Source organism: Helianthus annuus, chromosome 6 (genome assembly GCF_002127325.2).
Source record: "Helianthus annuus cultivar XRQ/B chromosome 6, HanXRQr2.0-SUNRISE, whole genome shotgun sequence".
Lineage (NCBI taxonomy): Eukaryota > Viridiplantae > Streptophyta > Magnoliopsida > Asterales > Asteraceae > Helianthus > Helianthus annuus.
Genome location: NC_035438.2, coordinates 137347296 through 137363914, shown reverse-complemented (window position 1 = coordinate 137363914; position 16619 = coordinate 137347296). Strand labels below are relative to the sequence as shown.

The following is a 16619-nucleotide window of genomic DNA, read 5'->3' as shown; positions in this document are numbered from 1 at the left end:
TTTCTGCTACAGCTCCCATGTTTACCCATCAGACCCATTTTTCAACTCGGTTTCTCTTGTTTACCTTTTTAACACCTGTTAAGCCAAAAACACCAAACACACTATAAGTATAAAATCCCATATGAATTAACGTGTTAACACACTCAGAATTAACGCCAACTACTACAAAATGCATCGTGTTTTGACCCAACATCACCAAACGACATGGATATTGTTTGGATTGGAACTGGTGTGTGGATATGGGATGTCATTTAGAAGAATGTTGGGGGCATCGTTTGGGATGTTAGTGGTGATGTCATTTGGACACAAGAAAAGGGGAGCTGTCGTTTAGGTAGTGTGGTGTTGCTTGGTAGAGGATATCGTTTGGTAAATGGTAATGTTATTTAGAAAAAGGATAATGTTCGAAATAATAAGAGATGGCAAAAATTCACATTTATATTTTTTGCCGCTCGGACCCGGTTTTCAAAACGGGTCAGTTTTTTCTAATATCTGTTTTTGGCGGACGTTAAAGTCCACAGGTAGTAACTAGGTATTTTATTGAACACACTCCAAAGATTACAATACATGACATATGTATATGTAGAGATATTATTATGTTAAGTAACTTAGGTCCCATGGAAACAATGATTGATCAAAACAAGCCTAAAGTCTTCTAAGCCTTCACCATTCCCAATAAGCAAAGGTCTTCAAACCTAACACAACACTCGTGCATCTTTCTTTTTGCTCTCATGCAGACTTGTAATATCAATATCCTCTGCATTGTAGCCTTTGGCAATGCAGTACCACAGATCTTGAGAACGAAGCACGGTCTTGACACAGATACTCCGAAACCCATACCCGCCTCCGTAACAATACCTCACACAAAAATTTCCGTAAACTCGAAGAATAAAAGCTTAACAAAGAGAGAATCTGACAATTAACTAGATGATTATTATTCCAAGTAAATGGGTTGCTTATGTGGATAAGCTTACAGATCGAACAACAAAATGAAATAACAAACTTTGCTAACAAATAGCATTATTAAAAATCTATCACATGACTCAAACAAGACTCCAAAGGTTATGCAACGACAACTTCTATGAATATTAATCTTAACAAAAACAACCCATAAACTAATTTATTGATAATAGTGTTGGATCAAGTCGCACAACAGGAACACAAACCAAACGGTTTGCTCTAGGATTGCTTAAGCCAATACCCTCGTCCATATCAACTCTAGGAAGGTTCCCATCTTTCCCAGCCTTCCACTCAAAGCACTGAAGCATTGCACCGAATGTTGCATGAACTATCTTCCACCCTAATGAAGTCCCTGGACACATCCTTCCCCCACTTCCAAATGGTAAAAACTCAGAGTGTTGTCCTCTTACATCCAACCGGTTCTCTTGAAATCTTTCAGGTCTGAATTCAAGTGGGCTTTCCCAGTAGTTCGGGTCTCGGCCAACAGCCCACACATTGATAAAAACAGTAGTGTTTGCTTGAATGTTGTAGCCTGCCACTGTGCCATCTTCTATTGATCTTCTTGGAATCATTGGAACTGGTGGATGGAGACGTAACGTTTCCTTGATAATTGCTTGGAGGTAGGGAAGGTTTGGTATATCTGATTCTTGTAAAAGTCTGTTTTTGCCAACAACATGGTCGATTTCTTCGATAGATTTTTTCATAACCTTTGGATGATTAATGAGTTCTGATAAAGCCCATTCTGTGGTAATCGTTGAATTGTCTGTTCCCGTAACAAATATATTCTGAAATGAAAAGATACCTAAGTTAGTATTTGCATATACAATTAAACACCAAAACAAAAATGAAGTTCATCATAAAATGGGTTATTTTCAAAACCCATGATGGGAAATAAATGGATGTGTTGTTAGACCTCAAAACTAAGATAATAACTTCATATGAAACCCTATTTCAAAGAAGCCATTTTTAAAGAAAACTAAAGAAAACAAAAACAAAGAGATATATAACTGGTTTTATATTACCAGAATGAAGGCTTTGATGTTTTCTTTGGTCAAATCTATCTCCATGCTTTTATCTTCTGCCATATCTAGTAGTAGGTTAAGCAAGTCCTTCCCTTCAGATTGTGTCCCTTTCTTTCTTGCCTCTTCATGCTCTTTCATGATCTTCTCTATCAATGCATCATATCTTCTATGAATGTCCTTAGCCCTTTTCAGAAGTCCCTGCAAGTCTAGTCTCTTAAGCAGGCGTATGCTATCTGAGAGGTTGAAGATACCAATCACCTCAGTTATTTCGTAAATTAGTTTCCTTATATCATCTGCCTCACCAGCATTTTCTGAACATCTTTGGCCCAAAGTTATTCTTGTTATCAAATTATTAGTTACCTTCACGAGTTCTGCTTCAAGATTTACCGCTTTACCAACATTGGCCTTTTCAGATAAAGTTTTTAAAAAACGAGTAATCTCATCACGCCTATCTGGTTGGAGCAAGTCAATTGCTTTACCATTTAGGAGTTGTGACATGACTATTTTCTTCATGGACTTCCAATGTGTTCTGTATGGAGCAAAGGCGAAGTCCTTTAATCCGCAAGTTATGTGAGTAACAGCTGTGTTTTGAGGTCGATCTAAAGAGGTTTTAAGTAACTCTACGGCTGTTTCTGGTGAACAAGCAACAACGCAAGGTTCAGAGCCCATAAATAACTGAAATATCAGCCCATATCGGAGAGAAAGACGGTGAAAAGCTTGATGAGGGAGTGGAGTGAGGAGATGGAGATGTCCGATGATGGGAAGGCGAAACGGGCTTGGTGGAAGATTAGATTTTGCACGAGTAGATTTGAAGAATATTAGGATGAAGATGGTGGAGATCAGGCATATAAGTATGAGAAATAAGTAGCCTTCGAAACTAGACATGGTTATTTGAACTAGAGAGCTGATGTTGTACTCAACAAGTAAATTTATGCATGCATTTATAGGAAACGAAACATCTCTTTTCAAAGCTAATCTGTTATAAATAATTAATGATATTATGATTATCAATTCCTAATATAGTCCAACTTCTTCTCCAAGTCTTTTCCCCTTATAAATACTCAATGTATTCTAATGTAAAAGATGCACCATTAATAATAAACATCTCCTTCTCTCCCAATTATTCTTCTCATCTTCTTGCTATTAGGCTTGTTCATAACACGTTATCAGCGTGTTTGCTTTGGATCACACATCATAAGTTCTACCATGACAAATCTTGTAAAGCTTGAATTTATGGCTTTAGATATTACTGGGAAAAACTATTTGTCATGGGTATTGGATGCTAAAATACATTTGAATGCCAATAATCTGGATGAAACTATTAAAGAAGGAAATAAAGCAAGTACCCAAGATAAGGCAAAAGCCATGATCTTTTTACGCCATCATATTCATGAGGCTTTGAAAAGTGAGTATCTCACTATCAAGGATCCACTTGTCCTTTGGACCAACCTGAAAGAAAGGTATGACCACCAGAAAATGGTAATATTACCGAGAGCTCGTTACGAGTGGATCAATTTAAGGTTGCAAGACTTTAAGTCTATAAGCGAGTACAACTCGGCAATGTTTAGAATCACATCACAGTTGATTCTATGTGGTGAAAATATTACTGATAAGGAAATGTAGGAAAAAACATTCTTAACATTTCACCCCTCGAATGTGATACTGCAACAACAATATCGTGAAAGGGGTTTCACCAAAGATAGTGAGTTAATATCATGTTTGCTTGTGGTCGAGCAAAACAATGAGCTCTTAATGAAAAATCATGAGACTCGTCCAGTTGGAGCAACCCCAATCCCTGAAGCTAATGTGGCAACATATAATGGCCAAAGTGAAAGTTATGGACGTGGTCGAGGTTATCATCGTGGTCGTGGTTATGGCCGTGGTCGTGGACGTGGCCGAGGAAATTATCATAGTATTCAGTTTAAAAACAAAGAGACCCACCAAAAGTGGCATAATAATGAAAATAAATCCAGTGATGAAAAAAATAAAAAGAAGGTGGGATCTTCATCGAATACATGTTACCGATGTGGAAGTAACAATCATTGGTCGAAGACTTGTCGTACGGCCAAACACTTGGTGGAACTTTATCAAAAATCCATCAAAGACAAAGCAAAAGGAATAGAAACAAATTTTACATATGAGGTTGCAAATGTTGATGTCACTGATGGTCATAAAGATCATAATACAACTAATCTGGATTATGATGATTTCCTTATTGAGCCAACTAACTTGGATTCTGGTGATATCGTGGCTGATACAACCCAGTTGGATGCTTGCAATTTTCCTTACATATGAATTATTAGTTTTTAAGTGATGTTATTTCCTTCATTTCTTTAAGACATTTTGAGATTTTGTTTTGTTTTGTTTTGATGCGTATGAAACATTTTGGGATTTGTTATGTTTGAAGCATGTTAGACATTTTATTCATATGATTTTGTTTTCTTTTGAAGCATATTGAGTGTGTAACTAAGATCCCTATTAATGGAGAAGACATATGTCTAATTGACAGCGCATCAACGCATACAATTCTTAAGAAAAAGAATTATTTCTCTACTTTAACCATGAAAAAGGCAAATGTTGGTACTATATCTGGTAAATCAAAATTAATTGAAGGCTTTGGAGAAGCTTATGTAGTATTGCCAGGTGGAACACCATTTAAAATAACCAATGCGTTATTTTCCCCAATGTCTCAAAGAAATCTAATTAGTTTTAAAGATGTTCGTTTAAATGGATATCATCTTGAGACTACATCTGAGGGACATGATGAGTACCTTCATATCACAAATATAAGTTCGGGTAAAAAGCATGTGTTAGAAAAGTTGCCCGCACTTGCCTCTGGTTTATATTATACTAAAATTAATGCAATCGAATCAAATGCAGTCGTAAACAAGAAGTTTATAGACCAAGAAAATTTTATCATATGGCATGACCAGTTAGCCATCCCGGATCAACAATGATGCGAAAAATTATAGAAAATTCTGTTGGGCATTCTTTGAAGAACCAGAAGATTCTTTAGTCCAAGGATATTACATGTGTTGCATGTTCACAAGGGAAGTTGATTACTCGCCCATCACCAATGAAGGTGGGGACTGAATCCCTGATTTTTTTGGAAAGAATACATGAGGATATTTGTGGACCTATACATCCTTCTAGTTGACCATTTAGATATTTTATGGTCTTAATTGATGCATCAACTAGATGGTCACATGTGTGCCTACTATCAAGTCGTAATATGGAATTTGCACGACTACTTGCTCAATTCATAAGGCTAAGAGCACATTTTCCCGATTACCCCATCAAGAATATTCGATTAGACAATGCTGTTGAATTTACATCCCAAACATTTAATGATTATTGCATGTCTATTGGGATAAATGTAGAGCATCCTGTACCTCATGTACATACACAAAATGGGCTTGCTGAATCGCTTATCAAGCGACTTAAAATGGTTGCAAGAACAATGATTATGAAATCAAAACTACCAGCATCTGCTTGGGGACATGCAATTTTACATGCAGCAACACTAATTCGCATCAGGCCAACGAGTTATCATACTTCCTCCCCATTAAAGTTGGTTCTTGGTCAGGAACCAAATATTTCCCATCTAAGGATTTTTGGTTGTGCTGTATATGTTCCAATCGCTCCACCACAACGCACACAGATGGGGCCTCAAAGGAGGTTAGGAATATATGTGGGGTATGAATCACCATCGATCATTAAGTATTTAGAACCTACAACAGGTGATTTATTTACAGCTAGATTTAGTGATTGTCATTTTGTTGAATCAACATTCCCAACATTAGGGGGAGACAAAAAGCAGCTGGATAATAGTATTATTTGGAATGAATTATCATTATCTCATCTTGATCCTCGAACTAAACAATGTGAACTAGAAGTTCAAAGGATAATTCATTTACAAGGATTAGTAAATCAATTACCAGACGCATTCACTGACCCAAAGAGAGTGACTAAGTCACATATACCAGCTGTTAATGCTCCGGTAAAAATAAGTGTCCCACAAGGACAACCACATGTTGGTAATGATTCTAATGCACGCCTAAAATGTGGTAGACCAATCGGTTCAAAAGATAAAAATCCTCGAAAGAAAAAGGGAGCAAATAATGTAGATGATGAAGTCGAGGTAACAGTAACGCAAGAAAAAGAGTGTCCAGAAGAGACACTAGACATGATGGTTCTAGAAGAACCTCAGGTACCTGAAAACGAAAAGATCTCAATTAATTATATCATGTCTAGAAAGGTATGGAACCGAAGCGAAATTGACGTCGATGATAGTTTTTCATATAATGTAGCGCTACTAGTAATGGAAAACAATGAGGATCAAGAACCAAAATCAGTTGAGGAATGTAAACAAAGAAATGATTGGCCAAAATGGAAAGAAGCGATAGAGGCAGAATTGAATTCCCTAAATAAACGAGAAGTTTTTGGACCTGTGGCCCATACACCTGAAGGTGTAATACCTGTTGGATATAGATGGGTCTTTGTGCGAAAACGTAATGAGAAAAATGAAATTGTACGATACAAGGCAAGATTAGTAGCACAAGGATTTTCGCAAAGACCTGGAATTGATTATGAGGAGACATATTCTCCAGTGGTGGATGCGACAACTTTTCGTTTTCTTATTAGTCTGGTAATACAAGAAGGGATCGATTTGCGTCTAATGGATGTTGTGACAGCCTACCTCTATGGCTCACTTGATACTGATATTTACATGAAACTTCCTGAAGGATTCAAATTGCCAAACTCATGTAAATCTAGTTCTCGAGAACATCTTTCAATCAAACTAAACAAATCATTATATGGGCTAAAACAGTCTGGCCGTATGTGGTATAATCTCCTTAGTGAGTATTTGTCGAAAGAAGGCTATAAAAATGATTTTGTATGCCTGTGTATTTTTATAAAAAGGTCAGGATCTGAATACGTTATAATTGTCGTATATGTTGATGACATGAATATAATTGGAACTCCAGGGGAGCTTCAAAAGGCAGTTGAATACTTGAAAAGAGAATTTGAAAGGAAAGACCTTGGAAAGACAAAGTTTTGTCTTGAATTACAAATTGAACACCTTAAGGGTGGAATTCTTGTGCATCAAGAAACTTACATAGAGAAACTACTAAAAAGATTTTATTTGGAAAAATCACATCCATTGAGTACTCCAATGGTTGTAAGGCCGCTTGATGTGGAAAAAGACCCATTCCGACCTCCTAAAGATGGAGAGGAAATCCTTGGTCCAGAAGTACCATATTTAAGTGCAATTGGTGTACTAATGTTTCTTGCTAGTCATACGCGACCTGATATATCATTTTCTTTAAATTTATTGGCAAGATATAGTTCATGACCAACAAAGAGGCATTGGAATGGGGTAAAACAAATATTTAGATACCTTCAAGGTACAAAAGATATGGGTTTGTATTTTACAAATCAATCGAAAACAAGTTTTGTTAGTTTTGCAGATGCAGGGTATTTGTCTGACCCTCACACTGGGCGATCTCAAACTGGATATTTATTTACAAGTAGAGGTATTACAATTTCATGGCGTTTAGTAAAGCAAACAATCACAGCCACATCATCTAATCATGCAGAAATATTGGCGATACATGAAGCTAGTCAAGAATGCATTTGGTTAAGGACTGTAATACAACACATTCGTGGATCTTGTGGTTTTTCTTCGGGAGATGAGGGACCGACAATCTTACATGAAGACAACGCAGCATGCATTGCTCAACTAAAGGAAGGATACATCAAAGGTGATAGAACAAAGCATATTTTGCCAAAGTTCTAAACTAACAGTCCATAATTTTTTACATTTAGCTATTTTAAGTTTATCTGATTAAAGATTTAATCAATTCATAATCGACCCACTATATCCATGGCATTATAGTCATGGGCGTACCCACCCTTATGTGTGGGTGGACGGGCGCATCCCTTGAAAAAATAAAGTTTTTAGTCTTAAATTCCACGGAAAATTCTGACCGCACTCCATAGAAATTTTGAACTGCACCCCTTAGAAAAAAAATCTTATGAATTTCTAAAAAAAAATTATAAAGATTGATTTTTATTAAAATATAACCTAATTTATAAATTATTCTTAAACCACTTTCACTTAACAATTTAACCCAATCACCTTCACTTAACAATTTAACCCAATAAACAATCCATTGTAATTAACCCAAGCCAAACCTAACCCAATCAAATTTGAAGTAAATAAAAGAACCCAACCTAACCGCCTTTTCCAATTCTCGGCTCCCGCTCTCACTCTGATCCCCCAACGACGCAAACAGCATCGACGACAACCTTTTTTCACAGGAAAACCGAAATTCCGGCCACCAAACCACCTGCAATCACCGGAACTGAAATCACACTGATATGTTTCATTTATTTATGTTGTTTTATTTGGATTTCCAGGAGAAATAGAGATGTTAAAATGATTTGAAATTTTATGTGTTTTGATGTTTTTTGGTTGACTTTAGTATGGTGATTTTGCGGTTTTAGTAAATGTTTTTACTTTTAAACTTAAAGTATTTTTATTACAAATTAAAAACAGACATATATTAATTATAATTAAAAAACGTAAGATAAAAAAATATAATAATTTAGAAAAAGTTAATTTATTAAATAAAAATACTATGTTTTATTTAGGTATCATTAATTTAGGATTTAACCAATTAGATTAGGAGAGAGACAAACAAATTAAAAAAGAATTAAAAAAGAGATAAACAAAAGTACCTAGGTAAATATTTTTTAAAGTAAACCCTGAGCTTATAGCTCAGTGGTTATGGAAATGAGGGAAGACTCCTGACCGAAAGGTCTTGAGTTCGATTCCTGATCCACCCGGGTTTTATCGGCTCTGCATTGTCGTGCCCTTGGGCGGGTGCAGGGTCGGGTTTTCCCCGGAACTGGTGGCATGGTGGGCTAGGGGCTCCGTGCGTACAGGTTGGGCTGTTGAGGGCTATCTTTCGGCCAATGGGTGCCGCGTACCGAGTACCCATCGATTCTTATGTTGGACGTTAAAAAAAATATTTTTTAAAGTACCCAAAAAGATAAATATTTTTTTTATAAATACACTACTTTAGGAAAAAAAAAAAAAAAAAAACTCTAAAATTTTTAGTTACAAGTAATCAACAATTAAAATTAGGGCTTGAAAATTATGAAGTATGGTTGATAATTGTTTAAGACTTTAAGTGTTTAGTGTTGTTTTAAATGGTTTTTGTTGTTTTATATTTGATAGGAAGCTAGGAACCATATGCAGGGAAGTTATGGCGCGATTTCTCAAAAGTAAAGGGGTTGAATCATCTTCCGACCCGACCCGATTATATAAATTTTATGATTATATAAAATTTAGTTTGATATTCTTTTGTTTTACATGGCTCAGACCATATATGAACCGATTTTTTATATAGCTAGGGGCCTATAATCTTTAAAAATATATCGCACCCTCAAGAAAATATTTCTATGTCCCCCACTAATTACAGTCTAGTGGCATCTTGGGGGTTGGATAAGGCATATGGACCATTAGGTCCTGGTCCTGGGTTCGATTCCCACAAGAAGGTTTTCCTTATTTATTGGGTTTTCTCCTGGATTTGTGTATAGGCATTATTGCGTACTGGAGATGGATATGATCAGGTGGTTCCGCTTGTGCCACGATAATACTCTAATGGTACGTTAGTGATTCAAATTTGTCATTAAAAAAAACTATCATAACTGATTGATTATGATTATAGTTATCCATTAAACGAAACCACACTTGTACTTATGGTTTTAGGCACACACAAACATAAAAAATAAAAAATAAATAAAAAATAAAAAAAAACCCTCTTGCGTCCCCTAGCTAAAACATTGTATTTGAAATATCTAATCATGCATGACCTAAATTCATGCACTTAGACTAAATTAATCCTACATCCTAATTGTATCCAAAAGAAGGCAAACAAAAACAATACTCTCATGAAAATATTAACCAGGAATTTCTCGTGCGTGATATGGGCATTTGAATATTATCCTTTGATTTGCTACTACACAATATGATAGCAACAGAAGGAGATACATTGATCTAAAACCAATAAAACAAATACTGGTATCAAATGTTATTTTTTGGTTCGTCACAACACTGATAGGAACACTGAGAAAACTATAATAACGAATACAAATACCGACACCGATGTTATCGATCACATAGATAAAAATAATCATGTCGCAACAAAATACTCAGAATTTTATAAAGTATTATACAAGAAAAACAAAATATGCTTAAAATTAACTACAATAATAAAAAGAATTTATCTTATTGTTCATCAATTTGAGTATTATTAGTTGTGTGCCCGCACGATGCGGCGGGAAACACAAAGATTGTCAGGGTGTGCATGGTTTGGTCAATTCGTTTATTATCCTTAACCGTAGCAGGAACCGAAGTTATTGGTTAGTCTAGTTTATTAACCAATCTGTTTTTGGTCAATCAAATTGGTTTATTTGGTTAAATTGACAGTTTTTGGTTTGGTTTGTTTAATTTCTATTAATAGCCAAAACCAAATTTGGGTTAAAACTTTTGTTTAGAATTACATGAAATTGAGGTATAAATATATGAAATGGATGTATAAGTACATGAATTGAAGTATAAAATATGAAATACATGAACGGAAGGTATAAAAGCTAGAAATATATGAAAATATCAATAATTCGATTTAGTTATTTTTGGTTAAACAAGGGTACAATAAATACCGATAACCGTATTTTGGTTAATTCAGTTTTTTTTCGGTTAAATAGTTTTAGTTTATTCAGTTTTTTGTTGATTTCGATTCAGTTTCGTTTGTTTTTTATTCGGATTTTGTTGATGGTTCATTTACTACTCACCCCTAAACATACACTACTAATCCCGTAACATATTAGTTTTTTAATTAAAAAACTATAGCAATACTATACCTAAATTAAAGAGACTAAAATGATTGTTTTTATGTTATATTTTTTTTAAATTATTAACGTACGAAAAAGTTTTGTTCGTTCAAAATCTTGGGGGTATTTTGTTTTTCTATAAGAGATAAAGTGTAACTACTAATTAGTTAACCAAAATTTGGTTAAAGATAATGGATTAAAGTGTACTTAAAGGGGGTATTTGGGATTGAGTTTGGAATTGGCTTATTAACTTATTGGAGCCAATAAATCAATAAGTCATTTGGAAAGCCCCAAATCCTAGCTTTTGGAAATGAAGCTAATCTATTATCTATATTAAAACAAAACAATTTTGGCCACTTGGCATAATTTTAATCCACTAATTGACACCTGGCAATTTAATACTCCTCTCAATATTGATTTGAGCGGCAATTGTTCTACTATCTTTTCCCTCACACGCTCTGTTCTTTCATCCGCTCCCCTTCAAACCCTAAATCTCATCCCGTCACGTTTTCTTTTCCTCAGAAACCATGTTGCTTTCTTTCTCCTTTTCTTTTCCTGTCTCATCTATCGGAACAACGATCTCACCCGTTACCGTCTTTCTCCATCTCTTTACCAAAACCCTACCTCTGAATCTGAAGGAATCAAGCAACATCAGGTATGTTAATCTATAATCCGTTGATGATTACATTGTAATGTATGTTAATTTTCTTATGGTCCATATAAGTTCGTATTCTAGGGTTTTGAAACAGTCGCACTAAATCCTCTACAGGTACTGTAAGCAACTGTTGGTATTTAATAAGTTATTTACATAAGAATAACAAACAAATATGAGATATGATAATAGGTTGAAGTTGCAAGGCCCATGGACAAGAAACGGAAAAGGGTTTATGAAGATTCGCAAATCACTCAGTTTCGTGAGATTTTAAATAACTACAAGCCTCAAAATTATGAGTCAGTCATGAGTTCTTTCAATGGCTACCGTGACGACACTGTTCAAAAGGTTTGTTAGATATTGATGTCCTTTTTCAAAAGAATAATATATCTGGTACTTACACTTTGATATTCTTTTCTGCTTATATTTCGGATCCTATAGTTGCTGATCCCCATGAAGCTGCTACCAGTGGCTGTTAGAGATAGGTTACTTGGAGTTTTACGACTCGGTATTGCTACTCGATATGATGTAATGTTATCCCCTGATTTAGTTTTCTGTTTTGTCTTTTTGTTGGAAAATATGCTTGGGGGAGTTGACATTTGGCTTTATAATATTTGTATTTGTTCTTTTGCAGATCGAAGTTGAATCCCTAAACCAACTGGGGTAGCCCAGTTGGCCACCGACACCCACCTCTTCCCAGAGGTACCGGGTTCGAGTCTTGGGAGTGGCATATGTCGCCCAGGGTAAGAACTCGGCAAGGGGAAGTCACCGCGGAGCTAGCTTGGTCGGGTAGCGGCTCCCGGAGTGAGATCACTCCGGCGGTTGGGAGGACCGTGCACTATCCCCCCCCCCCCAAGTTGAATCCCTAGCTAATCTTGCGGAACTACCTGAATCTACAGCCATATTAGTTCTTGATCAGGTTATATTAAGATATCTGTATGTTATACACAAGTAAGTATTAATTATGCTATTATATCTTTCTCTACAGTTTATGTTATCGGGAGCAGAAGAAGAGTATGACAAGGGAGCATATCTCACTTCACTAATTTCAAAGGTACATATTAAGTTTTGGTTTTAGCTAGAATTTCACACACACACACACACACACACACACTTAAAACTTCAATATATTGTATATCTCCTTTCGAATATCTTACATGCCGTTTTTTTAGAACAATTTATTCTATCTACCCAACTGAACCATCTTAACCGTTTTTTTTTTAGTAGAACAATTTATTACTTTTTACTTTTTGTAGTAATATCTCCTACCGGCATTATGGTTCCTGCACTAGAAGGCCGAGGTATCATCGGGCGTGCAAAAACGAGAACTGGGAAGACATTAGCCTTTGCAATTCCTATAATTAAACAACTCACTGAAGAGGATGAAGACAACCGAAACAGGTACCTATACAAAAAAAAAATCTTCACATCTTCCTTTTGAATAATATATTGTATGATCTAAAGAGGGGTTGATCTCTGTTTCTTTAAAGTATCGCAGGACGCCTTCCAGGAGTTTTAGTGCTTGCACCGACCCGAGAACTGGCAAAGCAAGTAGAAACAGAAATCAAAGAGTCCGCCCCGTACCTACGCACTGTTTGTGTCTATATCGGTGTCTCTGACACTTTACAGAAAAATCAACTGTCACGCGGCGTTAATATAGTGGTTGGCGCTCCCGGAAGACTCATTGACCTGGTCAACAGTAATGTTCTTAAATTAGGAGAAGTTCAGTTCTTGGTTCTTGATGAGGCCAATCAAATGCTTGCGGTTGGTTTTGAGGAAGATGTGGAAACGATCCTTGAAAAACTTCCGCCACAGAGGCAGAGTATGCTTTTTCAGCAACGATGCCCCGTTGGGTTCAGAAACTCTCGAGGAAATACTTGAAAACACCATTGACAATCGATTTGGTGAGTTTTGAAACTATTGAAACATGTTTCGCTTATAAAACCCGTCATTTGATGTTTTCCGATTCGTGTGATATTTAATGTGTTTTTGTAACATACCTTTTGTGCTAAATGGACTTTAGGATTTGTGGAGATACTCAAAGCAAGATTGCCTTTCTCCATGGCGGAAAGGGTAGATTCTTTGCCGTCGGACATCGTGGAAATAATTTTGAAAAGGTAAAGAAACTAATTAGGGTTTACTATGTGTTGCGGGAAGGTGTTTGAGTACATGTTTATGTTATGTTGTTGATGATGATGGTGGTGGTTTTTATTGTTCTGTATTAGTTGGGTTGATAGATCATTTATCATTTATGCCTAAATTGAGTATGTGCATATTGAGTTATATAGTATAGTGATGAAATTAATTATTGGTGAAGTGGGGATGAGCTCGGTATCGACTGGTACCGAACCAGTACCAATACCGGTAAAGTACCAGAACCGAAAATCCTCAAAAGTGGGTACCGGACCGGTACTGAAAATCTCAAAAGTGGGTACCGAATCGGTACCGAAAGTGTACCCGGTTCGGTAAATTCGGTACTGATACCGGGTACCATTTGCTCATCCCTACAAATAAGGTTGTAAAATACTTGGTTGATTGACGATATATAGATGGACATTATGAGTTAGATAAATGCCAATATCACACTGGCCATTGGAAGAAAGAAAGTAGTTGATTTGTTCTACTGATTATAAATTAAATATATTTTAGGGGTCATCTTCTTATATATATTTATGTTTTTTACCTATGGTATACATTTAAATAGTTGATAGATCAATAATGTAGTTGATAAATACGTGTTCCTGAATTCGTGGGTACGATGTTGGTTATGTTAATAAAGCCTTTTTCACTTATTAAACTATCTTGTATGGCTGGTGTGAGAGGAACTGCTATAGCTATAAACGCGTGGGTTGAAAGGGTGTGCGCTTTTATCTATTTCAATGTAAGCATGTTTTGGAGATCTGTGCTTTGGATCGTATCATTAATAACTCTACCAGTACGTGCTTTGGCTGCATTACACCACGAGAAACAGGTGATTAGTATCATAATAACATTAATAACATTTAGGTTTAGTAATAATGTTAATGTGATGTTAACAGTGGGAAAGATTATGCGCAGCTGCGAGCACAGCTATATGAGTTACGAGATAGATTGGACTCTCTTATATGGGATAGAAAGGAACTTGAAGAACATATACGAGTTGCGATTAAAGAGCATGAAATGATGGAAATGATGTTAGGAGAACTTGAAGATGAACATGAAGAAGCAATGCATAGGATTAAAATCTTGGAGACCGAGGTACGGTTTTATTATCTTTAGATATTGGTTATGTGTTTTGTAGATGATGAAATGTTCTACGTTCTTCGACAGTTGCAAGATCTCAAGGATGAAAACCACTGCCTAAAGGAAGTTCATGGCAAATCAAAATGGGACCCGATAAAGCACAATAAAGAAGGAATATCACCATGGATATCAGATCGATATAGGGTCACTGGGATTGCTCTTGGAATTAATGTGCTTCCAGGCTCCATCCTCATAATCTTCTCATGCTTCAACCTCAACTTCAGCAAAAATTCAGGAGGAAGAGTTGAGTATCTTCCAGGCTTCCAAGGACCCCTCCCTTACAGCCATAAATATAAACACACACCTTGATTTTAACATGAAATTGCAACTCGAAGGCACATTCATTATTATTGAACTAAACCAACTTTGATAAACCATAAAAAGAAACATTCGAATAACCAAAATGTATGGAAATATGATGTTACATGTAAAAAGCTTAATTCATACGTTATTTCATTTCGTTGCATTTTCCTTCTTCAGTCATGTATTTGAGTTGCAAATCGTTTGTAAATACTTCTATCTTAGGTAGTTATTTCAATGAAATGATGTCTCCATTAGAGATTTTTGAAGGACAATTTCAATTCGATAATTTTTGATACAATACTAATTAGCGGTTTACTTGGGCATTTTTAGTGTATGCTTTCTTAGAATTAATAAAACTAATAAATACTATATTGAATTATTTATTTATATATATTAATAATAAATACTATGTTGATTTATTTTATATATTAAATTATTATCGAGATAATTCTTTTTAACCAACGGCATTGAATCTCATTTATTTATTGTTTCAACAAAACTATTATTTGTTAATGGTAAAAAAAAGAAGGGACCTCTTCAATAATTAAGACATACCTCAACCAAAGCATAGTTGTTTTATATACGTTTCTAAATATGATAAGTTTTATAATTTCAAAATATGAATAAAAAAATCGGGTTAAACGGGTCATGTGTTCGGATTCACATGTCTGAAGCAAATTTAAGGAGTGTGTCAAATTAATAAATCATTCGACCGGTTACTCTATAAGAGATAAAACTTATTCTAAATTAATAAATCTTTTTTTTTTCAGGTGGAAAAGTGAGTCCCGCTAGAAAGTGGTCATAATCTTGATGTTACGGACCTAAAAGTGCAAATATAATCCGTTGAGGTTTTCTTGGACCTAAAAGTGCAAATATAATTCAAACGATTGCTTCAATAAATTAAACTTATTCATTTGTGTTTTAGTCCACCCGCGAACCTCGCGGGTTCTTAAACTAGTAAGTCAATAAATCATTTCCAAACTCAATCTCAAGCACCCTCAATATCAGGGAATTAAAGTGTAACTAGTGTTTGAAAGACTAAGTTACCCTCTTTTTAAGGTTGTAGCTTATGCATTAAACTAAAAAAAGTTCTTTACTTTTGGGTATCTTAAAATACCACTCTCCCATGCATTATACTATTGTATAGATAAACAACCTTCTTTGTAAAGTAGTTCAAACCGAAGGCATAAATCATTATCATCGATAGACACTTCTGTTAAAACGCCATTGGTTAGAGCATTATCGACGAGTATCTGTAAGTGAGAGTTTGTCGGTTATATAGGCTTGGGTAGTTTAATTACCCAACGGTTAACGAAGGGAAAGTCTACATAAAATTTACCAAGGGATTACCGATGGGTCCTTCTGTGACAATTCGGGTTTCCCCTTCACGTTCCACTAACGTTGTAACCTTGTAAGGTTAATAAACATGATTTATTATGATTAATTGGCTTTTATTTGAAAATATGTGAGTTTACTTTGATTGGTGTATATACATGAAT

At 35.4% G+C, this 16619-nt stretch overlaps 5 protein-coding genes across 5 annotated transcripts; 4 read left to right on the top strand and 1 right to left on the bottom strand.

The window, feature by feature from the left end:
* Window positions 1-1112: 1112 nt before the first annotated feature.
* On the bottom strand, window positions 1113-2864 carry LOC110922103 (3,9-dihydroxypterocarpan 6A-monooxygenase). Its single transcript, XM_022166436.2, has 2 exons — window positions 1980-2864; window positions 1113-1742 (listed from the first exon to the last, which is right to left on the bottom strand). Exons 1-2 carry the CDS (start codon window positions 2862-2864, stop codon window positions 1113-1115), a joined length of 1515 nt encoding a protein of 504 aa, XP_022022128.1.
* Window positions 2865-3185: 321 nt separating this feature from the next.
* On the top strand, window positions 3186-3602 carry LOC110924536. The gene has a single exon (XM_022168538.1). The coding sequence runs from the start codon at window positions 3186-3188 to the stop codon at window positions 3600-3602; it is 417 nt and encodes a 138-aa protein (XP_022024230.1).
* Window positions 3603-3731: 129 nt separating this feature from the next.
* On the top strand, window positions 3732-4274 carry LOC110924535. The gene has a single exon (XM_022168537.1). The coding sequence runs from the start codon at window positions 3732-3734 to the stop codon at window positions 4272-4274; it is 543 nt and encodes a 180-aa protein (XP_022024229.1).
* A 3124-nt stretch (window positions 4275-7398) lies between these two features.
* LOC118479634 lies at window positions 7399-12592 on the top strand. Its single transcript, XM_035974269.1, has 7 exons — window positions 7399-7772; window positions 11307-11538; window positions 11620-11652; window positions 11728-11883; window positions 11977-12063; window positions 12170-12454; window positions 12524-12592. Exons 1-6 carry the CDS (start codon window positions 7399-7401, stop codon window positions 12200-12202), a joined length of 915 nt encoding a protein of 304 aa, XP_035830162.1. The 3' UTR covers window positions 12203-12454; window positions 12524-12592.
* A 219-nt stretch (window positions 12593-12811) lies between these two features.
* On the top strand, window positions 12812-15902 carry LOC110924534 (DEAD-box ATP-dependent RNA helicase 3, chloroplastic-like). The gene is made up of 6 exons (XM_035974268.1): window positions 12812-12936; window positions 13026-13357; window positions 13559-13652; window positions 14574-14772; window positions 14845-14988; window positions 15891-15902. Exons 1-6 carry the CDS (start codon window positions 12812-12814, stop codon window positions 15900-15902), a joined length of 906 nt encoding a protein of 301 aa, XP_035830161.1.
* The last annotated feature ends 717 nt before the right edge of the window (window positions 15903-16619 follow it).